Source organism: Symphalangus syndactylus, chromosome 3, assembly GCF_028878055.3.
Source record: "Symphalangus syndactylus isolate Jambi chromosome 3, NHGRI_mSymSyn1-v2.1_pri, whole genome shotgun sequence".
In the NCBI taxonomy this organism is placed as follows: domain Eukaryota; kingdom Metazoa; phylum Chordata; class Mammalia; order Primates; family Hylobatidae; genus Symphalangus; species Symphalangus syndactylus.
In genome coordinates this window covers 124610464-124636749 of record NC_072425.2, presented here as the reverse complement: position 1 = coordinate 124636749, position 26286 = coordinate 124610464, and the positions used below count along the sequence as shown (strand labels likewise).

Genomic DNA, 26286 nt, shown 5'->3' with positions numbered 1-26286 from the left:
TTCATGCCATTAAAAAAAAAAAAAAAACCAGCTGGGCGCGGTGCCTCACGTCTGTAATCCCAGCACTTTGGGAGGCTCAGGCGGGCTGATCACCTGTGGTCAGGAGTTCGAGACCAGCCTGACCAACATGGAGAAACCCTGCTCTACTAAAAATACAAAATTAGCGGGCATGGTGGCGCATGCCTGTAATCCCAGCTACTTGGGAGGCTGAGGCGGGAGAATAGCTTGAACCTGGGAGGCGGAGGTTGCGGTGAGCCGAGATTGTACCATTGCACTCCAGCCTAGGCAAGAAGAGCAAAATTCCGTCTCAAAAAAGAAAAAGAAACAAAAAACAAACAAACAAAAAACAGCACTGCTGGTGGCTGGCACCTGTAATCCCAGCACTTTGGGAGGCTGAGGTGGGAGGATTGTTTGAGCCCAACAGTTGGAGACCAGCCTGGGCAACATAGTTCCAACATAGCTATCCCCCATCCCCTCATTAAATTAGAAAAAAAAAGTATTTAAAAAAAGCCCAAACCCTACTGATGACTAGTATAACAGAGTTGCTACATTTTCCATAGTGTTGTGTAGATGAAGTATATTGTGCAACTGGTCTGGGGTAACACTGTAAGAAGAGAGGATTTTGCTGGTGTCACTTTCACTATTTGTGTTTTGAAACAAAGTTGTCTTCAGCCTCTTAAGGAATTGGTATATATTTATGGGTGGACTTTCCAGCAGGTGGCGCTTTAACAATTGTAACAACCTAAAGACCGTTTGCATAAACAATAGTGTTGTCATTTTATAGTGCTTCCATAATGTCCTGTAAATCAAAGTGTTTTGTTTTGTTTTAAAAAGGGTATTATAAAGACTGTCCTCATCAGGGGCTGCCTTTGGTTAACAGACGAATAATTGTTGGAAGCTAAACAATGGGTACACGTGGACATACAGAGTGGAATAATAGATATTGGAGACTCCAAAAAGTGGCAGGGTGGGAGGGAGGTGAGGGTTGAAAAATTACCTGTTGGGTACAGTGTTCATTATTTGGGTGATGGGTACACTAAAAGCCCAGACTTCACCACTACCCAATATACACGTGTAAGAAACCTGCACTTGTGCACACATATATATGTAATAAATATATATAATATATATAAAATATATATTTTTGTTGTTTTTTTCCTTTTTTAAGCCTCTGTGGCACTGGTATGTCAGACCAGGTTTCCATTACCAACCAGAACAGTCGGTTTCCACTAACCCTTTTCTGATGAATGTGTAAGTTAAACATTAAAGAACTGAAGAAACTAGTGCCCGAGTGTGAGCGCTGGAATGCGAAAACAAACCCATTAAGACCTGGCCTGGGTAGCCGGGCGCGGTGGCTCAAGCCTGTAATCCCAGCACTTTGGGAGGCCGAGGCGGGCGGATCACGAGGTCAGGAGATCGAGACCACGGTGAAACCCCGTCTCTACTAAAAATACAAAAAAAATTAGCCGGGCGCAGTGGCAGGCGCCTGTAGTCCCAGCTACTCAGGAGGCTGAGGCAGGAGAATGGCGTGAACCTGGGAGGCGGAGCTTGCAGTGAGCCGAGATCGCGCCACTGCACTCCAGCCTGGGCAACAGAGCGAGACTCTGTCTCAAAAAAAAAAAAAAAAAAAGACCTGGCCTGGGTTTTCTCCGGCCCTAAAGTCTGATCAAATAATAAAAGCATTCTTACACATACACCTCGTGCCAGAGTTCATTCAAGATGAAGAAACTTTCCAAGACTCTAGAGAAAGCTTTCCAGACCCTAGACCCTAGTTAAAGATTAGATGTAGATCGAATGAAACACTTCCGCTTGTAGGTGCACTCCCACACATAGGCATATAACTTAGAATATGTATAAGCACTGAAAAAAAAAAAAAAAAACCTTGTAAATTTGAGTTGGTCCGGTGAGTTACTCCAACCTTCTCCCTGAAACTGGTTGCAGAAATAAACTCCCTTCTTTCTCAGTCTGTCTGCATCTCATTATTGAACTATGAGAACAAGCAGCTGGACCCCTCGTTCTGTCTGGGTACACTGGCAGAGGAACAGACACATAGATCAATTGGACTTAGGAAGAACCTCACACAAATATGCTGAAATTGATTTTTGACAAAAGTGCAAAAGCAGTTCAATGGAGGAAAGATAGTCTTTTCAACAAGTGGTGCTGGAGCAATTGGACATCTACTGGGAAAAAAAATAAACATTGACTATGTCAGTTAGAAAAAAACTGTTGAAGAACTGGGATCCCGGCCAGGCACGGTGGCTCACACCTGTCATCCCAGCACTTTCGGAGGCTGAGGTAGGTGGATCACCTGAAGTCAGGAGTTTGAGACCAGCCTGGCCAACATGGTGAAACCAGGTCTCTACTAAAAATACAAAAATTAGCTAGGCGTGGTGGCTCGTGCCTGTAATCCCAGCTACTTTGGAGGCTGAGGCAGGAGAATTGCTTGAACCCAGGAGATGGAGGTTGCAGTGAGCCAACACAGTGCCACTACACTCCAGCCTTGGAGACAGAGTGAGACTCTGTCTCAAAAACAAAACAAAACAAAAAACAATAACAAACAAACAAAAAAGAATTGAGGTCTCAGAAAAGTTGAAATATCTGTCTCAGGTCACACTGAGTTTGGTGGCTAAGGTAAAATTAGAAACCAGGATTTTAACCTTTCAGTTTAGTCAGCAGCCAAAGTCTCCACTCTGTAAATTCTGAAGGGGTCATGGTTCCTGTGGAACTGCTGAGACAGCAAATGCAAATGCATCTCTAATGAGAGCTGTTGGGATGATTTTCTTGGAAAAACTAGCTTGGTAATACAGTTTTCTCTGCAACGCTGGGGGCTGCCCTTTTAAGAAGCTGTCTACAGTTTGTCTCTGTGAGGTCTTACGTATGCCTAGTCACGATTCTCTTTTCTGTCATAATTATGGTGATGTGCCATTTCATCTACATTTAATCACTTAGTATCTGGACATATCCTCAGCCTTCAAAATACATCAATAAATCAGGGGAATTTAGCAGATAGCCACTTAGCTGATTAAAAGGCAAGAGATTTATGAGGAAATTAGGTAATGCTGACCATGCAGTTCTCTAGTAGTCCTATAAAGGGTGTCTTGAGAAGTCTGGCAATATATAAATGGTGTATTAGGGAAAGCAAAGCCTCTTCAGAACGACAAAATTTTACCCACCCTTTATGCATAAACCTGTAGGATTTAATGTTCCAAGCTTTCTTCTCCCAATGCTCAAACTTTTACAATGTACCTTATTCCTCGGTTTAAATACTATCCTCTTCTAGCAATCTTTTCTTTTCTTCTGAGACGGAGTTTTGCTCTTGTTGCCCAGGCTGGAGTGCAATGGGGCAATCTCGGCTCATCGCAACCTCCGCCTCCTGGGTTCAAGCAATTCTCCTGCCTCAGCCTCCGAGTAGCTGGGATTAGAGGCATGCCCCACCATGCCCAGCTAATTTTGTATTTTTAGTAGAGATGGGGTTTCTCCATGTTGGTCAGGCTGGTCTCGAACTCCCGACCTCAGGTGATCCGCCTGCCTTGACCTCCCAAAGTGCTGGGATTACCGGTGTGAGTCACTGCACCCAGCCTCTTCCAGCAATCTTAATTTAAAATGCGAACACTTTTGGAGAAGGAAATGAAAGAATTCATAACAATTTTAAGAGGCCATTTGAACAATTATTAACTCCAACTGACCATAAACAAGCATTCAGATGGTTCCATATATGCCTCACTCAATCAGCTATTAACATTCACTGCCTGCCCATTGGGGAGGCCACAGTCTATACACAATGTGTGATGTGGAGAACTTGTAGTGCTAGCAGCTGGGGTTTCCATGCTATCTTTGTCCATTTTGCTGCTATAACAGAACCCCCAGAGAGTTCATTCCTTCTTACACCATGCAAGGACACAGTGTATCTACAAGCAAGGAAGAGTGACTTCACCAGACATGGATTCTGTTGGCAGCTTGATCTTGGACTTCCCAGGCTCCAGAACTGCAAGAAATAAATGTCTGTTGTTCATGAGCCAGCTAATCTATAGTATTTTTGTTATAGCAGTGTGAATGGACCAAGACATGCCTTATTCTACACTTTGCAGTGTATCAAAATCTTAATGGAATAGGAAAGGTCAGAAACAAACACTTTTTAAACATTCAACATAGAACCAACATAAAGCCTTAAAAATAACAGGAACTCACTAATATTGCATTTGTATTTGTTGATTAACTATGCTTTTTCCTATGTTCTATCAGATCCTAAACTTGTGAATCACTACTTTTTGTTTGGGTAAGTAGTAATAATCCTACAATGTAACAAAGCAAAAAGTGATTTAATATTCAAGACATTGCCCAAATATGATACATCTAAATTGCATATCAATCTTTTCCAGGAAGTCTCATTCTTGGCATAAGGTAAATGGGACAGAACAAAGAATTTTAGAAGATGCTTGATGAGGAAATGCTACTCCTATTTAGGAAAAGGAAAGCTTAATTCAATAAGTTATATTTTCTATGGTTGGAACATAAGCTATTGACAAATGACAAAGTAAATAGAAGGGGAATGAGAGGAACATATGATTATTCCAGTGTTAACATGAATGTTTGTGAAAATGACTATATTTGGGAGCCAGAATCTGCATATCTGAGTAGATGATTCACACTCTTATAGACTCTCCAGGCGACTGCTTAGGATTGAAGAAACGGGTTCTATCATTAAAAAGCTGGATGATCTAGGGTGATTCTTTGTCACTTCCCTTTCATAACTGTCATGGATCTAGCAGTAGTATGTGTCTGGCAATGGACTGTTTTTTAAAAACATACATTGTCTTATTTAAACTTCACATCTTAAGGAGGCATATACTATACATGTCTCCATTTAACCAATGAGGAAATGCAGGCTTGTACCAGGCAGGATAGAATTAGGTTATGCTACTGTAACAACACCAAATATCTTATTGGCTTAAAACAAGATTTAATTTTTGGCTGGCTGGGCATGGTGGCTCACACCTGTAATCCCAGCACTTTGGGAGGCCAAGGTGGGAGGATTGCTTGTGTCCAGGAGTACAAGACCAGCCTGGGCAACATAGTGAGATCCCATCTCTACAAAAAATAAAAAATTAGCTGGGCATGCTGGCACACATCTGTAGTTCCAGCTACTTGAGAAGTTTAGGTGGGAGGATTGTTTGAGCCTATAAGGTTGTGGCTACAGTGAGCCCTAATCACACCACTGCACTCCAGCCTGGACGACAGACCAAGATCCTGTCAAAAAAAATATTTTTTGGCCATACTACAGTTCCACTGTGGGCTTCAGATTTTGGCCACTTCCCTGACACAGGCCTGCTACCCAGGGAACTATTAGAAATCAGCCAGCTAAGTGATCTCTTGAGCCCAGGAGTTTGAGACCAGCCTGGGCAATGTGGTGAGACCCTGTCTCTACAAAAAAATACAAAATTAGCTAGGTGTGGTGGTGCTTACCTGTAGTTCCAACTAGTCAGGAGGCTGAGGTGGAAGAATCCCTTAAACCTAGGAGGTCAAGGCTGCAGTGAGCTGTGATCATGCCACTGCACTCCAGCCTGGTGATGGAGCAATAACTTGCCTCCCACCCCTGCGCCCCACAAAAAGAGAGAATGAATAAAAACCTGCTGAAGCTTAGCTACACATGTTGCAGTACCTAATACTTAGCGTTTTTTCTCTGTTGCCCAGGCTGGAGTGTAGTGATGTGATTACAGTTCACTGGACTCAAGTGTTCCTCCCACCTCAGCCTCCTGAGTAGCTGGGGTCACAGATGTACATCATCACACCTGACTAAAATTTTTTTTTTTTTTTTGAGACGAAGTTTCCCTCCCATTGCCCAGGCTGGAGTACAATGGCGCATTCTCAGCCCACTACAACCTCCACCTCCCGGGTTCAAGCGATTCTCCTGCTTCAGCCTCCCAAGTAGCTGGGATTACAGGCATGCACCACTACGCCTGGCTAATTTTGTATTTTTAGTAGAGAGGGTTTCTTCATGTTGGCCAGGCTTGTCTCGAACTTCCGACCTCAGGTGATCCACCTGCCTCGGCCTCCCAAAGTGCTGAGATTACAGGCGTGAGCCACCGCACCTGGCCAAAATTTTTTTTTTTTTTTTTTTTTTTATAGAGATAGCGGTATCACTGTGTTGCCCAGGCAGGTCTTGGACTCCTGGGCTCAAGTGATCCTCCTGCCTCAGTCTCCCAAATTGCTGGGACAAAAGGCATGAACCATCATGCCTGCTTATACTTAGCATTTTACTTTATATGCAATCATCCCTTAAAGCATCAGCTGGAGTTAGGCACGTAAAAGGACTGATTTAAGTGTCTACTGCCCAGAATGATTGACTTTTTTTCCTGCCCAGGAGTTTGCATCTTTTTTTTTTTTTTTTCTCTGAGACAGACCCTTGCTCTGTCAGCCTGGCTGGAGTGCAGTGGTGCGATCTCAGTTCACTGCAACCTCCACCTCCCGGGTACAAGCAATTCTCCTGCCTCAGCCTCCTGAGTAGCTGGGATTATAGGCGCCTGTCACAGCACCTGGATAATTTTTTTTATTTTTAACGGAGATGGGGTTTCACCATGTTGGCCAGGCTGGTCTTGAACTCTTGATCTCAAGTGATCCGCCCGCCTTGGCCTCCCAAAGTGCTGGGATTACAGGCGTGAGCCACCGCGCCCGGCCAGGAGTTTGCATCTTTAGGGGTTAAATAATTTTAAAATGTTCAATCCTCAAAACACAGAATATCCTCTCTTCCTCTACCAAAACAAGACCATCAACGCTCCTAAGAAATGCAACTTTTTTTTTTTTTTGAGACCGAGTTTCGCTCTTTCACTCAGGCTGGAGTGAAGTGGGCAATCTCGGCTCACTGCAACCTCCACCTCCTGGGTTCAAGCGATTCTCCTGCCTCAGCCTCCCAAGTAGCTGGGATTACAGGTGTGTGCCACCATGTCTGGCTAATTTTTTGTATTTTCAGTAGAGACGGGGTTTTACCATGTTGGCCAGGCTGGTCTCAAACTCCTGACATCAGGTGATCCACCCGCATTGCCGTCCCAAAGTGCTGGGATTACAGGCACGAGCTACTGTGCCCAGCCAGGATGCAACTCTTAATACTCATCTTTTTAGAGGAGATGCCCCCAAGAGATTCTAATATATTCATATAAAATTCTGGAGCAATGACTATTTTTAATGAATCTAAGCTATTCCATTCCCTTTCGAAAAGATGATGTGCTCAATGCATCTATAGCAGTTTTCTAGTACCTTCCTTGCTGAAAAAGACAAAAAACAACCCATAAATTTATCTGGGTCATTTCACTACATTATTAGGGTGATTCACACTTAAGAATAAACTATCAGGTTTGAAAAACCTAATAAATTTAAAAAATAATACAAGAAAAATACATCCACATTGTGTGGGAAATAAATTAGAAATAAAAATCTGACGATTGTTTTTTTAAAAGCCTAACACCTACCAGAAATCTTTTCTCTGATGGGGATTAATAGCTATTTGTGCTTTATTGCCATGGTGATAAAATTTGTTTCCAATGGTATTATTTCAATTTTGCCCAATGGAAAAATTAGTTTGTGATTTTCTCACAACAATAAAATGTATTTCCAACAATACAACTGTGAATTTTAGTTTATTATCTCCCTGTTTCATATTTAGTTTTTTTTTCTTTTAAGGAGGCTTGTGTTCTAAGGGATTCTAACACATTAGCTAATTGTGTGTGCTCTAGTGGCAGAATCTATCACTTAATAGTTCTGTAATCTTTACAAAATTTTTATTTTAATAGGTTTTTGGGAGAACAGGTAGTGTTTGGTTACATGAATAAATTCTTTACTGGGGATTTTGGAGATTTGGGTGCACCCTAGCAGTGTACTGTACCCAGTGTGTAATTTTTGTTTTTTTTCTTGAGACAGAGTCTCGCCCTGTCGCCCAGGCTGGAGTGCAGTGGTGCGATCTCATCTCACTGCAACCTCTGCCTCCCGGGTTCAAGCGATTCTGCTGCCTCAGCCTCCTGAGTAGCTGGGACCACAGGTGCCCGCCACCACGCCCGGCTAATTTTTGTATTTTTAGTAGAGATGGAGGTTTCACTATGTTGGCCAGGATGGTCTCCATCTCTTGACCTCGTGATCCACCTGTGTCGGCCTCCCAAAGTGCTGGGATTACAGGCGTGAACCACTGCACCCGGCCCAATGTGTAGTCTTTTATCCCTCACCTCTCTCCTGCTCTTCCCCCAATATCTCCAGTCATGTCTAGTTTTATACCTTTTGTCTCTTGATGTTGTCAGCTTCTGTCTCTTATTCACTCTCCAGTCTTCAATAAAGACTTTGAAACTTGGCTTATAGGTTTCCCACCCAGCTTCCTCCATCACTTGAATGATTCATGGCCAATTCCCCTTGAACCTCACAACTTCTTTATCTCCTTAATGCCAATGACTGTTACCTTAATTTCTCTCTAGCAGCTACTCCCATATTACATCTAAAGTTTGTTACCACTCAGAAGTGCTTTCCCTGTCTTAAATTCACGTATTCCAGATGCTGAGCACAATTCACCTCTTCAAACCCAGCACAGCCATTTTGTATACTCCCCTGAAATCTTATTCTTTAAGAACGTTGACTTTTTCCCCCTTCTTGAGTACTTTTTCTTCTCTCTACCCTGCTTGGAGTCTAGTTGATTGCTTGGACTTCTTCCATTCCACCTACACCATTTGCTTGTACCCACAGTCTTGCCCAGCAAAACTCCAATGCTAAATCAATACTGAATTAGTCCTCCATTACCTGCTTGACATAATGTCTGGTCTAACCTAGGAAATGTGTGTTGGAGAATCCTCAGGGTGGAGTTTTTAGGCCAGCTCCTTTCTAGCCAAGGGGCATCTGTGATAGTGGGTAAGTCATCAGCAGTTTAGTAGTGAAAGCCTCCTTTAGTGAATCAACTATATCCCATCTATATTCCATTGCTCTTTGGTTTCTTTAGGCATTTCTGATAGTTCATTTGTCACCTTTTCTTTTCTTTTTTTCTTCCCAGAGTCTTGCTCTATTGCCCAGGCTGGAGTGCAGTGGCATGAGCTTGGCTCACTCCAACCTCTGCCTCCTGGGTTCAAGTGATTCTCAGCTTCCCGAGTAGCTGAGATTACAGGCTCCCGCCACCACACCCAGCTAACTTTTGTATTTTTAGTAGAGATGGGGTTTCACCATGTTGGCCAGGCTGGTCTCGAACTCCTGACCTCAGGTGATCTGCCCGCCTTGGCCTTCCCCTTCAACTTTCTAAGAAATTTCCTCGGCCCAGCATGGTGGCTCACGCCTGTAATCCCAGCACTTTGGGAGGCCAAGGAGGGCGGATTGCCTGAGGTCAGGAGTTCAAGACCAGCCTGGCCAATGTGGTTAAACCCCATCTCTACTAAAAATACAAAATTTAGCCTGATGTGGTGGTAGGTGCCTGTAATCTCAGCTACTTGGGAGGCCGAGGTGGGAGAACCACTTGAACCTGGAAGGCGGAGGTTGCAGTGAGCTGAGATTCTGCCACTGCACTCCAGCCTGGGCAACAGAGTGACATTCTGTCTTAAAAAAAAAAAAAAAAAAAGTTGGAGGGGAATTGGGAATTGTGTAGTGGTCCAGTGTTCAGGCTTTGGAAAAATACTTGTATTCTGTATTTAAATCCCATATATCCTTTGGTACTTTGGGTAAGCTACTTGACCTCTCTGAGCCTTAGTATTCTCACCTCAGTAGTTTCACCTCCAGAATTAAGATTCAGAATGCAAAGAGCTCAGCACAATGCTTAATACACAGTGAACTCATTAAATGGTAGCTGTTATTATGGTAGAGGAGTTTATCTTACTTTGTTGGTATACTTGAAGATCAAAAGAAAACATTGTAACAGAAGGAAAAAGACCAAAAAAAAACCAAAAAAAAAAAGCAGAATACATTGTACATAGTCACTGTTCAATAAATAACTGTTGAATATAATTGCCTTCAGAAAATAATCTTTTTTGGGTGGATTCTCACTTTGGGGGCTCCTTTGATCTTTTTAAAAATTAAGTTTTCACCCTATATATGTCAATGATCAATTATGAAAAAGTACAGATAAGAATAAGTAACAAAAAAATTCCCCCAATTCTCCCAGCCAGAGACAATCACTATCAACAAGTTAGAGAATATCTTTCCAGATCTTTATTTTTTTGACAGAGTCTCTCTCTGTCACTCATGCTGGAGTGCAGTGGCACTATCTCAGCTCACTGCAACCTCCGCCTCCCAGGCTGAAGTGATCCTCCCATCTCAGCCTCACCAAGTAGCTGGGACTACAGGTAGGCGGGCATCACCACATCCTGCTAATTTTTGTATTTTAGTAGAGCTGGGGTTTTGCCATGTTGGCCAGGCTGGTCTTGAACTCCTGGCCTCAAGTAATTCACCCACCTCAGCCTCCCAAAGTGCTGGGATTATAGGCCTGAGCCACGGCGCCCAGCCTCCTTTCCAGATCTTTATGCATATACACATATGAAAAAGTTTGTACAAATACATACATGTAGTCTGCATGCATTGAAACATATAGCACATATCATTTGTAATTTGCTTTTTTGCACTTAGTGAAACGTCATAGACATCTTTCCAAGCCAGAGAATATTGCTCCTCCTAAGAACTGAATAACACCCACTTGAACAGATATCCTGAGGCTTGGTAAGAATCAGGAAACTGTACACTAGATGGCGGTGTTGAAATAAAATTTCGGAAAATAAACACCTGCATTAACTAATGCAAGAACAAGAAGCTCCTGGGACTTCTTCAGTCAAGTCCTGTTATTGACATCCTGATAATTAATAACTGGTGAAAGAACATATATCTGATCAAGATTATTACTTTGGAGGCTCCATATTCCCCCAGCTTGGGCTACAAACATCAGCTCTTAAGACTCTTTAAGATTTGTAAGGCTGCATTCAGATTTGTTTTATCATCCATCTGTGAAACTGAAAACTTGCCCTCTATGAATAAACTGCTTGCCATCTCTTTCACACTCTCTTCTGGATGCCTGTATGAGACACAGCAGATGGACCGATACTTTTTCTGCCTCCCCAGCCTGAAAAGCAACTCTGAATCCTGCACCACTTCTGTTGCAACAGAGGAAGCCTTGCCCCATGGTAATTATGGGAGAAACATCTCCATGTCTGGTTTAAGGCACTCTGTGGGTGGTGCTTCACTCTGAGATTCCAAGTCTCAGGGACCTTTATGTGACTCTCCCTGGAATGTATATTCTCCATAGCAACTGCCCACAGAGAGTGTGTCAACCTGGGCCTTCTGAGTCCCAGCCTTCCTTGGGTCAGATGGTCAGATTTAGTCAGTGTTTTTTTTTTTGTTTTTGTTTTTGTTTTTTTTTTTTTTTGAGACAGAGTCTTGCTCTGTTGCCCAGGCTGGAGTGCAGTGGCGTGATCTTGCTTCACCACAACCTCCGCCTTCCAGGTTCAAGTGATTCTCCTGCCTCAGCTTCCTGAGTAGCTGGGACTATAGGTGCGTGTCACTATGCTCGACTAATTTTTGTATTTTTAGAGAGATGGGGTTTCACTATGTTGGCCAGGCTGATCTCAAACGCCTGACCTCATGATCCTCCCACCTCAGCCTCCCAAAGTGTTGGAATTACAGGCATGAGCCACCGCGCCCGGCTACCATGTTGTTTGTAGATAGTTTCCATCCCTGATGCCAACAAATACACATCACACACACCCTTTGGTATTTGTACAGTACAATCTATTGGGAGACAGTGCAAAATGCAAGTCTGGAATTGTAGTTTAGCCACTAACATTGGGATCTCGGTTAAACCACTTAGCTTGCCTATTTCTCTACCTCTGTTTTGTTAAATATGAGTAACAATGATACTTGGCCCCATTCTAGGGTATCAAATACATAGATTATACAGGTACTTAGGGTCCTCCCAATCCCACTCATAAAATATGAGAAAAACATTTTGAAAGAATTTGATTTCTCTCTCTCTCAACAGAGTCTCACTCTGTCACCCAGGCTGGGGTACAGTGGTATGATCTCAGCTGACTGCAACCTCTGCCTCCTGGGTTCAAGCCATTCTCCTGCCTCAGCCTCCCAAGTAGCTGGAATTATAGGCTCCCGCCACCACGCCCAGCTAATTTTTGTATTTTTAGTAGAGACAGGGTTTCACCATGTTGGCTAGGCTGGTCTCGAACTCCTGACCTCAGGTGATCCACCCACCTCAGTTTCTCAAAGTGCTAGGATTACAGGCGTGAGCCACTGCACCCCACTAGAATTTGATCATTTCTGTTATTAAAAACAGTCATCACGGGGAGAATCAGAACATGAGATTTTTTTTTTTACATTTATTTTATGATTTAGTTTGTTTTTATCTTGTTCTACACTGACTTCTCAAACTCCATAGCAGAGGTCCTAGAAGCATAGTACCATGAAAATACGATTGAGGACTTGAAGGCATTTTCAGAGTCAGAGCACAGTCATGTCACACTCACTGATAGTAACTCCCTGGGTCTATTATAGCACTGAGTCATGGACATGCATTTCATCTTATGGGAAGCAGCACAAAGGGATGAGAAGCAGCTTTGTTCCCACAGACTCTACGAAAAGCCACAAGTGACACTTGCTCTGGGAGCTGACTGTTCTGGCTTTATTCAGCTGGAGAAAATGAGGTCTGGCTTAAACTGAGAGCCTAAATAGGGAGATCTTGAAGTGATGGTTTAGGAGATGCCATTGATGAAGGTTTAAAGACAATCTAGCTCCCTTCCTGGTCACAGGCAACTAACAAGAGAGTTAACTAGTGACCCAAATGAAACATTGTCAATTTGATAACCTTCAACATGACTGAGTTCAATTCAATATATTTCAATCCAAAGAATGGCTTTTTTTTTTTTTTGAGACGGAGTTTTGCTCTTGTCACCCAGGCCAGAGTGCAATGGCATTATCTTGGCTCACTGCAACCTCCGCCTCCCAGTTTCAAGCGATTCTCCTGCCTCAGCCTCCTGAGTAGCTGGGATTGCAGGTGTGCACCACCATGCCTGGCTAATTTTGTATTTTGAGTAGAGATGGGGTTTCACCATGTTGGCCAGGCTGGTCTCAAACTCCTGACCTCAGGTGATCTGCTAGCCTTGCCCTCCCAAAATGCTGGGATTACAGGCATGAGCCACTGTGCCCAGCCCAAAGAATGGCTTTTGAGTACTTACTCTGGCTAGGGTATGTGAAAGATAAATAAGTGAATCTGATTTCAGGAGGCGTAATCTAGAAGATACGTATACACACACACACACACACACACACACACCTCTACTGTAGGGTGATAAACCAAGTTAGTTTATCTTGTTCATCGCCTTATATCCAGTGTCTGGAACATAATAGGAGCTCATTATTTTTTGGATGAAGAAATATATAATCTATGCAAAGCAAAATATAACAACTGCTGTCAGAGAAATAAAAAGTGATGATGGAGTACAGAAAGGGTAAAAAGTAATATCGATTAAAAGGAAGAAGGAAGGCCAGGTGCAGTGGCTCATGCCTATAATCCCAGTACTTTGGGAGGCTGAGGTGGGTGGACTGTTTCAGCCCAGGAGTTCTAGACCAGCCAGGGCAACATGGTGAAACCTTGTCTCTACAAAAAAATACAAAAAACTAGCTGGGTGTGGTAACACATGCCTGTAGTCCCAGCTGCTCAGGGGGCTGAGGTAGGAAGATCGCCTGAGCCTGGGTTGAGGCTGCAGTGAGCCATGATTGCACCCTGCACTGCAGCCTGAGCAACAAAGCTAGACCCTGTTTCAAGGAAGAGTCACGAGGAAACGAAGTGTTTGAACAGAACCTTGAGGGATGGGTGGAATTTTCATGGGAAAAGGAAAGTTGATTGAGATTGATCCCTTGCTTCAAGAGGAAACATGATGAGCAAAGCCAGGGAAGTCAGGAGACAAGAGAAAGATGAACTTAACAAAAAACAAAAATAAGCAAACACACAGAGGCTTTCTGTGGCAGTTGCTGCTTAAAGCACTTTACAAACACTAACTCATTTATTTCCTTGTTAATTTCTTCCTTGTCCCTGTGGTCGTTCCAGAACATGTTGTTTAATATCTGTATTTGTAAAACTGTATTTGTACAGTTTCCAAAGTTTCTTTTGTTATCAATTTCTAGTTTTATTCCATTGTGATCTGAGAATATAATTGATATGACTTCAATTTAAAAAATTTTTTTGAGATTTGTTTTGTGTCCTAACATATGGTCTATCCTGGAGAATGTTCCATGTGCTGATGAGAAGAATGTATATTCTGTGGCTGTTGGGTAGAATGTTCCGTAAATGTTAGGTCCATTTGTTCTAAAGTACACAGTTAAAGTCCAAACTTTCTTTGTTAATTTCTGTCTAGAAGATCTGTCTAATGCTGAGAGTAGGGTGTTGAAGTCCCCCACTATTATTGCAGTGGAGTCTATCCCACCCTTTAGATCTAATAATATTTAGTTTTGTTCCTTGCACTCACATGAGTGCTTTGGTGTTGCATATGTTTAGAATTGTTATATTGTCTCTCTTTTTTTGAGACGGAGTCTCGCTCTGTCGCCCATGCTGGAGTGCAGTGGTGCGACCTCTGCCCACTGCAACCTCCGCCTCCTGGGTTCAAGCGATTCTCCTGCCTCAGCTTTCTGAGTAGCTGGGATTACAGGCGCGTACCACCACGCCTGGCTAATTCTTGAATTTTTAGAAGAGACGTTTTCACCATGTTGGTCAGTCTGGTCTCAAATTTCTGACCTTAGGTGATCCACCCGCCTTGGCCTCCCAAAGTGCTGGGATTACAGGTGTGAGCCACCACGTCCGGCCTACAACTGTTATATTCTTTTGTTGAATTGATCCCTTTATCATTATATAATGCCCTTTTTTGCATAATGTCTCTTTTTACTGTCTTTTACTTAAAGTCTGCTTTTTCTGATGTAAGTATAGCTACTCCTGCTCACTTTTGGTTTCCATTTGCATGGACTATCTTTTTCCATCCCTTTCTTGCCAGTCTATTTTTTGTCTTTACAAGTGAGATGAGTTTCTTATAGGCAGCATACAGTTCAGCAATTTTTAAAATCCATTCAGCTAGTCTCTCTCTCTCATTCTCTCTCTGACTGTATATATTTAGTCATAGTCATCCTTCAAAATATGTATATTTTGAGGCAAGGTCTCACTCTATTGCCCAGGCTAGAGTGCAGTGGCATGGTCTTGGCTCACTGCAGCCTATGCCTCCTGGCTCAAACAATCCTCTCACCTCAGCCTCCTGAGTAGCTGGGACTACAATTTCACGCCACCATGCTTGGTTAATTTTTACATTTTTATTTTTTCATTTTTTATTTTTATTTTTTTAGAGACAAGGTCTCACTATATTGTCCAAGTTGGTCATGAAGTCCTGGGTTCAAGCAATCCTCCTGCCTCAGCCTCCCAAAGTGCTGGGATTACAGACAAGAGCCACTGCACCTGGCCACAGTCTATAATCTTTTAAGTGAAACATTAAATTCACTTACATTCAAGGTTATTGCTGATATGTGACAGCTTATTCCAGTCATTCTATTAGTTGGTTTCTGGTTGTTTTGTATATCCTTTGTTCCTTTCTTTCTCTCTTATTGCTTATCATTGTGGTTTGGTGGTTTTCTGCAGCAGTAACATTTGAGTCTTTTCTCTCCCTCATTTGTGTGTTTGCTGTACCAGTGGGTTTTATACTTTCATGTGTTTTCATGATAATAGATATTGTTCTTTTGCTTCCATGTGTAGGTCTTGGAATGTGACTTTGTATCTCTTCCCATCAAGAGATGGAATCTGGAGTTGTTTTTTTGACTTGCCTTGGACAATCACTTGTAGCAGATGCAACTCTGTTCAAGTTCTATACTTATGCCTCAAAAGAAATACACACTTCTTTCTTTTTCCATAGGTTAATGGGGGTATGGGTGGTATTTGGTTACATAAGTTCTTTAGTGGTGACTTGTGAGATTTTGGTGCATCCATCACCTGAGCAGTATACACTGCATCCTATTTGTAGTCTTTTATCCCTCACCTCCCTCACACCCTTCCTCCCAAGTCCCCAAAGTCCATTGTATCATTCTTATGCCTTTGCTTCTTCATAACTTAGCCTTGACATATCAGTGAGATCATACGATCATTGGTTTTCCATTCCTGAGTTACTTCACTTAGAATAATGTCTCCAATCTCATCCAGGTCTCTGTGAATGCTATTAATTCATTTCTTTTCATGGCTGAGTAGTATTCCACAGTTTCTTTATCTACTTGTTGATTGATGGGCATTTGGGTGGGTTCCATGATTTTGCAATTGCAAATTGTGCTGCTATAAGCATGTGTGTGGAAGTATCTTTTTTGTATAATGACTTTTCCTCTGGGTAGACACTGAGTGGTGGGATTGCTGGATCAAATGGTAGTTCTACTTTTAGTTGTTTAAGGAATCTCCACACTGTTTTCCATATTGGCTATACTAGTTTACATTTCCACCAGCAGGGTGTAAGTGTTCCCTGATCACCACACATCCATGCCAACATCTACTGGTTTTTAATTTTTTGATTATGGCCATTCTTGCAGGAGTAGTATGGTATCACATTGTGGTTTTGACTTGCATTTCCCTGATCATTAGTGACGTTGAGCATTTTTTCTTATGTTTGTTGGTCATTTGTATATCTTCTTTTAAGAATTGTCTATTCATGTCCTTAGTCTACTTTTTGATGAGATTGTTTGCTTTTTTCTTGCTGATTTGAGTTCATTGTAGGTTCTGGATATTAGTCCTTTGTCAGATGTATAGACTGTGAAGATTTTCTCCCACTCTGTGGATTGTCTGTTTACTCTGCTGACTGTTCCTTTTGCCGTGCAAAAGCTCTTTAGTTTAATTAAATCCCAGCTATTTATCTTTGTTTTTATTGCATTTGCTTTTGGGTTCTTGGTCATGAAATTCTTGCCTAAGCCAATGTTTAGAGGGGTTTTTCCAATGTTATCTTCTAGAATTTTTACAGTTTCAGGCCTTAGATCTAAGTCCTTAATCCATCTTGGGTTGCTTTTTGTATCAGGTGAGAGATGAGGATCAAGTTTCATTCTCCTACATGTGGCTAGCCAATTATCCCAGCACCATTTGTTGACAAGATTGTCCTTTCCCCACTTTACATTTTTATTTGCTTTGTTGAAGATCAGTTGGCTGTAAATATTTGGGTTTATTTCTGGGTTCTCTATTCTGTTCCATTGGTCTATGTGCCTATTTTTTATACCGGTACCACACTGTTTTGGTGACTATGGCCTTATAGTATAGTTTGAAATCAGGTAGTGTGAGGCCTCCAGCTTTGTTCTTTTTGCTTAGTCTTGCTTTGACCACGTGGGCTCTTTTTTGGTTCCACATGAATTTTAGAATTGTTTTGTCTAATTCTGTGAAGAATGATGGTGGTATTCTGATGGGGATTGCATTGCATTTGTAGATTGCTTTTGGCAGTATGGTCATTTTCACAATATTGATTCTACCCATTCATGAACATGGGAAGTTTTTCCACTTGTTTGTATCCTCTGTGATTTCTTACAGCAATGTTTTGTAGTTTTCCTTGGAGAGGTCTTTTGCCTCTTTGGTTAGGTATATTCCTAAGTATTTCTTTTTTCAGCTATTGTAAAAGTGGTTGAGTTCTTGATTTGATTCTCTGCTTGGTTGCTGCTGGTATATAGAAGAGCTACTGATTTGTATACATTAATCTTGTATCCAGAAACTTCGCAGAATTCTTTTGTCAGTTCTAGGAGCTTTCTGCAGGAGTCTTTAGGGTCTTCAAGGTAAATGATCATATAGTCAGCAAACAGTGACAGTTTGACTTCCTCTTCACTGATTTGGTTGCCCTTTATTTCTTTCTCTTGTCTGATTGCTCTGGCTAGAATTTCCAGTACTAAGTTGAAAAGGAGTGGTGAGAGTGTGCATCCTTGTCTTGTTCCGGTTGTCAGAGGGAATGTTTTAAACTTTTCCCCATTCAGCATTATGTTGGCTGTGGGTTTGTCATAGATGGCTTTTTATTACATTGAGATATGTCCCTTATATGCTGATTTCGCTGAGAGTTTTAATCATAAAGGAATGCTGGATTTCACTGAATGCTTTTTCTGCATCTATTGAGATGATCATGTGATTTTTGTTTTTAGTTCTGTTTATGTGGCATATTACATTTATTGACTTGTGTATGTTAAACCATCCCCCATATACCTGGTATGAAACCCACTTGATCATAGTGGATTATCTTTTTGGTATGTTGTTGGATTCGGTTAGCTAGTATTTTGTTAAAGATTTTAGCATCTATGTTCATCAAGGATATTGGTCTGTACTTTTCTCTTTTGTTTATGTCCGAAATTTCCTGGTTTTGGTATTAGGGTGATGCTGGCTTCATAGAATCAATTAGGGAGGGTTCCTTCTTTCTCTTTCTTGTGGAATAGTGTCAAAAAGATTAGTACCAATTCTTCTTTGAATGTCTGGTAGAATTCTGCTGTGAATCCCTCTGGTCCTGGGCTTTTTTTTTGTTGGTAATTTTTAAATTACCATTTCAATCTCGCTGCTTGTTATTGGTCTGTTCAGGATATCTAAGTCTTCCTGATTTAAGCTAGGAAGGTTGTATTTTTCCAGGAATTTATCCAACTCTTCTTGGTTTTCTAGTTTATGTGCATAAAGATGTTCATAGTAGCCTTGGATGATCTTTTGTATTTCAGTGGTGTCAGTTGTAACATGTTTTGTTTCTTAATGAGGTTATTTGGATTTTCTTTTTTTCTTGATTAATCTTGCTAATGGTCTATCAATTTTATTTATCTTTTCAAAGAACCAGCTTTTTGTTTCATTTATCTTTTGTATTTTTTTGTTTCAATTTCATTTGGTTCTTCTCTGATCTTGTTTATTTCTTTTTTTCTGCTGGGTTTGGGTTTGGGTTTGGTTAGTTCTTGTTCCTCTAGTTCCTTGAAGTGTGACATTAGAATTTCAGTTTGTGCTTCTTTAGTCTTTTTGAGGTAGGCGTTTATGGCTATGAACTTTCCTCTTACCACCACCTTTGCTGTATATCCCAGAGGTTTTGATAGGTTGTGTCATTATTGTTGTTCAGTTCAAAGAATTTTTTAATTTCCATCTTGATTTTGTTTTTAACTCAATGATCATTCAGGGAAGGTTATTTAATTTCCATGTATTTGCATGGTTTGGAAGGTTCCTTTTGGAGTTGAATTCCAGCTTTATTCCACTGTGGTCTGAGAGAGTGCTTGATATAATTTCAATTTTTTTAAATTTATTGAGGCTCGTTTTGTGGGCTATCATATGGTCTATCTTGGAGAAAGTTTCATGCACTGTTGAACAGAATGTGTATTCTGTGGCTGTTGGATGAAATATTCTGTATATATCTGTTAAATCCATTTGTTCCAAGGTATAGTTTAAATCCATTGTTTCTTTGTTGACTTTGTCTTGATGACCTGTCTAGTGTTGTCAGTGGAGTATTGAAGCCCCCCACTATTATTTTGCTGCTCTCCATCTCACTTCTTAGGTCTATTAGGAATTGTTTTATAAATTTGGGAGCTCCAGTGTTAGGTGGATATATGTTTAGGATTGTGATATTCTCCTGTTGGACAAGGCCTTTTACCATTATATAATGTTCCTCTTTGTCTTTTTACGTTTTGAGATGGAGTCTCGCTCTGTTACCCAGGCTGGAGTGCAGTGGCACAATCTTGGCTCACTGCAACCTCCAATCCCTGGGTTCAAGTGATTCTTCTGCCTCAGCCTCCTGAGTAGCTGGGATTACAGGCATGCACCACCATACCCGGCTATTTTTTGTATTTTCAGTAGAGACAGGGTTTTGCCATGTTGGCCAGGCTGGTCTCGAACTCCTGACCTCAGGTAATCTGCCCGCCTTGGCCTCCCAAAATGCTAGGATTACAGGTATAAGCCACTGTGCCCAGCTTCTCTTTGTCTTTTAACTGCTGTTGCTTTAAAGTTTGCTTTGTTTGATTTAAGAATAGCTACCCCTGCTCACTTTTGGTATCTATTTGCATGAAATCCTTTTTTCCGTCACTTTACTTTAAGCTTATGTGAGTCCTTATGTATTAGGTGAGTCTCCTGAAGGCAGCAGATAGTTGGCTGGTGAGTTTTATCTGTTCTGCAGTTCTGTATCTTTTAAGTGGAGCATTTAGGTCATTTGCATTCAATGTTAGTATTGAGATGTGAGGTACCATTGCATTCAACATGCTATTTGTTTCCTGTGTACCTTGGTTTTTTTTTTTTTAACTTGTATTTTTGTTTTATAGGTCCTATATGATTTGTGCTTTAAAGAGGTTCTGTTTTGATGTGTTTCCAGGATTTGTTTCAAGATTTAGAGCTCCTTTAACAGTTCTTATAGTAGCTGGTGGCTTGTTAGTGACAAATTCTCTCAGCATTTGTCTAAAGACTGTATCTTTCCTTCATATATGATGTTTAGTTTTGCTGTATACAAAATTCTTGGCTGATAATTTTGTTTGAGGAGGCTAAAGATAGGGCCCCAATCCTTCTGGCTTGTAGGGTTTCTGCTGAGAAATCTGCTGTTAATCTGATAGGTTTTCCTTTATAGGTTACCTGGTGCTTTGTCTCACAGCTCTTAAGATTCATTCCTTCATCTTAACTTTAGATAACCTGATGACAATGTGCCTAGGTGATGACCTTTTTATGATGATTTTCCCAGGTGTTCATCGTTCTCCCTGTATTTGTGCAAGGTGAAGCCGGCTGGCTTCTGAGTCAGGTGGGGACTTGGAGAACTTTTATGTCTAGCTAAAGGATTGTAAATGCACCAATCAGTGCTCTGTGTCTAGCTAAAAGTTTGTAAACGCACCAGTCAGTGCTCTGTGTCTAGCTAAAGGTTTGTAAATGCACCAATCAGTGTTCTGTGTCTAGCTAATCGGGTGGGGACTTGGAGAACTTTTTTGTCTAGCTAAAGGATTGTAAATGCACCAATCAGCGCTCTGTGTCTAGCTAAAGGTTTGTAAACACACCAATCAGCACTCTGTAAAATGGGCCAATCAGCACTCTGTAAAATGGACAATCAGCTCTCTGTAAAATGGACCACTCAGCACGGTGTAGGTGGGGCCAAATAAGGGAATAAAAGCAGGCCACCCAAGGCAGCACCAGCAACCCTCTAGGGTCCCCTTCTACGCTGTGGAAGCTTTGTTCTTTTGCTCTTCACAGTAAATCTTGCTGCTGCTCACTCTTTGGGTCCGCACTACCTTTATGAGCTGTAACACTCAATGTGAAGATCTGCGGCTTCACTCCTGAAATCAGCAAGACCATCAGCCCACCGGGAGGGATGAACAACTCTGGATGCGCCACCTTTAAGAGCTGTTAACACTCACTGTGAAGGTCTGTGGCTTCACTCTTGAAGTCAGCAAGACCACAAACCCACCAGAAGGAATAAACTCTGGGCACATCTGAACATCTGAAGGAATAAACTCTGGACACACCATCTTTAAAAACTGTAACACCGTGAGAGTCCTCAGCTTCATTCTTGAATTCAGCGAGACCAAGAACTCACTGGAACCAATTCCAGACATATTTGGATGTCTAGGTCTCTAGAAAGGCTGGGGAAGTTTTCCTGTATTATTCCCCCAAATATGTTTTCCAAACTTCTAGATTTCTCTTCTTCCTCAGGAACACTGATTATTCTTAGGTTTGGTTGTTTAACACAATTCCAGACTTCTTGGAGGCTTTGTGCATATTTTCTTATTCTTTATTTTTTGTCTTTGTTGGATTGGGTTAATTCTAAGACCTTGTCTTTGAGCTCTGAATTTCTTTCTTCTACTTGTCCAATTCTATTGCTGAGACTTTCCAGAGCATTTTGCATTTCTATAAGTGTGTCCAGTGTTCCTTGAAGTTTTGATTGTGTTTTATGCTATTTCCTCAAATATTTCACCCTTTGCTTCTTGTATCGTTTTTTGGATTTCCTTGCATCGAGATTCACCTTTCTCTACTGCCTCCTTGATTAGCTTAATAACTAACCTTCTGAATTCTTTTTCAGATAAATCAGCGATTTCTTCTTGGTTTGGATCTGTTGCTGGTGAGCTAGTGTGATTTTCTGGCAGGTGTTAAAGAGCCTTGTTTTGTCATATTACCAGAGTTGGTTTTCTGGTTCCTTCTCATTTGGGTAGACTCTGTCAGAGGGAGGGTCTTGGGCCGAACGCTGTTGTTCAGATTCTTTTGTCCCACAGGGTGTTCCCTTGATATAGTACTCTTGTTTTCACATGGATGTGGCTTCCTATGAGCTGAGCTGCAGTGGTTGTTATCTCTCTTCTGGGTCTAGCCACCAAGTCTACCAGGCTCTGGGCTGGTATTGAGGGTTGTCTGCACAGAGTCCTGTGATATGAACTGTCTACGGATCTCTCAGCCATGGATATCAGCACCTGTTCCAGTGGAGGTGGCAGGGGGTTGAAATGGACTCTGTGAAGGTTCTTAGCTTTGGTGGCTTAATGGTCTATTTTTGTGCCGGTTGGCCTCCTGCCAACCACTTGGAGGAGGGTGGCACTTTCCAGAGAGTATCAGCTGTGGTGGTATAGAGAGGAACTGGTGGTGGGTGGGGCCCTAGAACTCCCAAGAGTATATGCCCTTTGTCTTCAGCTACCAGGGTTGGTCAGGAAGGTCCATCTGGTAGGGGCAGGGCTAGGTGTGTCTGAGCTCAGACTCTCCTTGGGTGGGTCTTGCTGAGGCTGCTGTGGGGAATGGGGGTGAGGTCCCTAGGTCAATGGAGTTATGTACCTAGGAGGATTATGGCTGCCTCTGCTGAGTCATGCATGTTGTCAGGGAAGTGGGGAAAGCCGGCAGTCACAGGCCTCACCCAGCTCCCACACAATCCAAAGGATCGGTCTCACTCCCACTGTGCCCCTCCAACAGCCCTGAGTCTGTTTCCAGGCAGTGGGAGAGCAGGGCTTGAGAACTTGCCCCAGGCTACCTGTCTCCCAGCTGCAAAAATAAAGGGCTTTGGTTCTTCCTCCATCTATAGAGTCTGCACACCAGATTCTCACCCTCCCCTGAGTTCTGGCCAGGAGGCTTCTCACCAGGTTCAAATTGTTACAAAGTTCACCTGGAGACTTCCTTCTCCCTGTGGTGTTTACCCCTGCACCTCTGTCCACCCTCCCAAAGGATCCTTGTGGTGCTAGGCAGGAATGGCCTGCTTGGGGACCAGCGAGCTCCCAGGACCTTTCTTGCTGCTTCCTCTACCCCTGTATTTCACTTGGCTCTCTAAATTGACTCAGCTCCATGTATGGTCAGAAAATCCTCCTGCAAACTAGATCTTCAGTTTCCCCAGTGGGTGTGTGTGTTTGGGGGTGGAGGATCTCCCTTTCCCACTTCTGCAGTTTGGGCACAGTGTTTGGGGTGTCTCCTGGGTCCTGCAGGAGCAGTCCACTTCCTTCAGAGGGTCTGTGGGTCCTCTCGGGACTCCTGGTTTGTTATTGAAGTTGTTCTGGAGCTTAAGTTCACGATGTGAGCCTCCACATGCTGCTCTGTCTATCTGAGTCAGAGCTGCAATTTACTCCTGCCTCCCATCTGCCATGATGATCATAAATAGAAGGTGCTACACATTTTTAAATGACCACATCTCACGGGAACTTACTATGGGGAGGACAGTCCCAAGAGGATGGTACTAAACCATTTGTGAGAAACATTCCCCCATGGTCCAACCACCTCCCACCAGGCCTCACCTCCAACACAAGGAATTACAATTCAACATGAGATATGGGTGGGGACACAGATCCAAACCATCCCATACATGTTTCTTATCTCACTCTTGGGACCTAGCCTGCTGCCATGTGAACAAGCCTGGGCTACCCTCCTGGCTAATGAGAGATACTGGCCCTGTTACCTCCTCAGCTCTAGATGGCAGTAGACAATTCCCAGAACTCTTCAGCTGAGTGCAGCCCAAATTGCCAACCCACAAAAACATAAATAAATTGTGCTGTTTTAAGCCACTGAGCTTTGGGATAGTTTGTTAAGCAGCAGAAGCTAATTGATACTTGACTACACACTATGCTGCCTCTAGATTATACTTACTTTGTACAACAAATTTCATAGATGATTTTGAATGTTGTCTCATTTAATTTTAACAATTACTACATGAGATGGGATCTAAAAAAAATAGAGATCGTGGGAATTTAATTAACTTGTCCAACATCAATTGCTAATGAGTGGAAGAAGCAGAGTTAAAATGTATAAAATAGGCTGGGCATGGTAGCTCATGCCTATAATCCCAGCACTCTGGAAGGCTGAGGCAGGTGGATCACTTGAGGTCAGGAGTTTGTTTGAGACCAGCCTGGCCAACATGGTGAAACCCCGTCTCTACTGAATATACAAAAATTAGCCAGGTGTGGCGGCACATGCCTGTAGTCCCAGCTACTCGGGAGGTTGAAGCACAAGCATCACTTGAACCCAGGAGGTGGAGGTTTCAGTGAGTTGAGATTGAGCCACTGCACTCTAGTCTGGACGACAGAGTGAGACTGCGTCTCAAAAAAAAAAAAAAAGCTAAAATTTATAAAATTTCCTAAAAATCATAGGTCAAATGAGACTTCAATCAGTGCTGCTAAGGACAGAGGCTACTTCTGATTCCGATTCCAGATATGATGGTGAATGAGCAGAGCTGCTGGCTGTCTCTTCTAACTGAACTGTAGAGATGCCACGGAAATAAGAGAAAAGCTCTGGGATTTGAAGTACTAACGCAAAATTCATGAGAAAACTTTGAGGAGATGCAAAGTGATTACGACCTGGTATGGAAAGGAAAACTCAGTTTGGGTAGAAGGCCAGGCTCCAGTGGGATGGAGGGGCAAAGGGGACTTTGAGATATGTGTTTTTTTTGTATATTGTCCTGGGTAGATCATTGATATCTCTATTGTAAGTAGAAAAGAAATGTAGTAGTTCCAGCCCAAAGCCTCAAGTCAGTGGGACAAAAGCAGCGTGGATGGCTAGAGTGAGGAGCAGTTAACAATGGGGCAGTCAGATAATTGAGTCTTTGTGTGTTCCCCACTCTCTCCCATCTCCCCACACTTCCAGGATTGGAGAGTTGAAATGGGGGGAGAAAGGATCTTTCAGTGGGTATCTTTGAGGGTAAAGGTTTATGTAGCTTCTGCAATAATCTGGTATGAGGGTCAGAATTACCTGGTGAAGTTGTAAAATATGAAATGACACTCATCCTCCCCAACTCCCCAGAAATGGCACAAGCAAGAGTCTGGGCCTTAGCTCCTCACTCTGGGTACACATTACCAGGGGAAAATGAACTCAAAGGCAACAAAATATCGAAATAGTGGAGGAGTCCAATCTGTTTGATGGAAAAACCACCACCCAAATGACCTATGCTGGAGGAACCAGAATTGGTTTAAGACATGAACCATGATTTACAAATGAGCTTAATAAATATCCTCAAAGAAATAGGAGATTATATTGGTTAATATGAAGCAAGGACAAAAAACAACTAAGATGATCCAAGTAGATATCTCAGGTATAAAAAGTATAATACTTGAAATATGGATTCAACAGATATGGCACTGAGCAGAGTAAATACAGACAATGATTACTGAGCTAGAATATCAGGTCAAGAAACTGCCTTAGGTGCCTAAAGAATTAAGGCCCTAGTTTTAACTTGCAACAAGTACTGGAGTGTGGAGGAACAAACTCTGTCTCTCCTCTCTTGTATTTTTTTTTTTTTTCCAGACGGAGTCTCACTCTGTTGCTCAGGCTGGAGTACACTGGCACAATCTCAGCTCACTGCAACCTCAGTCTCCCAGATTCGAGCAATCCTCCCACCTCAGCCTCCCAAGTAGCTAGGATTACAGGTGTGCACCACCACACCAGGCTAATTTTTTTTTTGGTATTTTTAGTAGAGACGGGGTTCCACCATGTTGACCAAGCTGGTCTTGAACTCCTGACCTCAAGCGATCCACCCCCCTTGGTCTCCCAAAGTGCTGGGATTACAAGCATGAGCCACTGCGCTCGTCCTCATTTGTATTTCTTTTCTCTCTTAGATATAAAGGAAGTACTGTATATGCACAGTTCTGCACCCTGCTTTTTCATTAAACAAAAATGCCCAGAGATTATTCCATAGTAAAATAAAAGATCTTCCTCATTTTATATTTTGTATTTTTGTTTTCTTCTTCATTTTCTTTTATAGTTGTACATTACTTCATCATGTGGATGTATTATAGTTTACCCAAATATCCCTCAGCAATGATATTTGCTTTTTTTTTTTTTTTTTTTTTTTTTTTTTTTTTTTTTTGAGATGGTGTCTCCTCTGTTGCCCTGGCTGGAGTGCAGTGGCATCATCTCAGCTCAGT

At 42.2% G+C, this 26286-nt stretch overlaps 1 protein-coding gene and 1 long non-coding RNA gene across 2 annotated transcripts in view; one reads left to right on the top strand and one right to left on the bottom strand.

The window, feature by feature from the left end:
• Positions 1–26082, top strand: part of SLC35F2 (solute carrier family 35 member F2) — a 103915-nt gene extending 77833 nt beyond the window's left edge. The window contains exon 8 of the mRNA XM_063636496.1: positions 24517–26082. Within this exon, the coding sequence (XP_063492566.1) occupies positions 24517–24525 (9 nt within the window). The 3' untranslated portion in view covers positions 24526–26082. The remainder of the gene's footprint in view (positions 1–24516) is intronic.
• The window catches only part of LOC134736219 (uncharacterized), a 64772-nt gene that overhangs the window by 14322 nt on the left and 24164 nt on the right, over positions 1–26286 (bottom strand). The gene's annotated exons all lie outside the window — the stretch shown is intronic.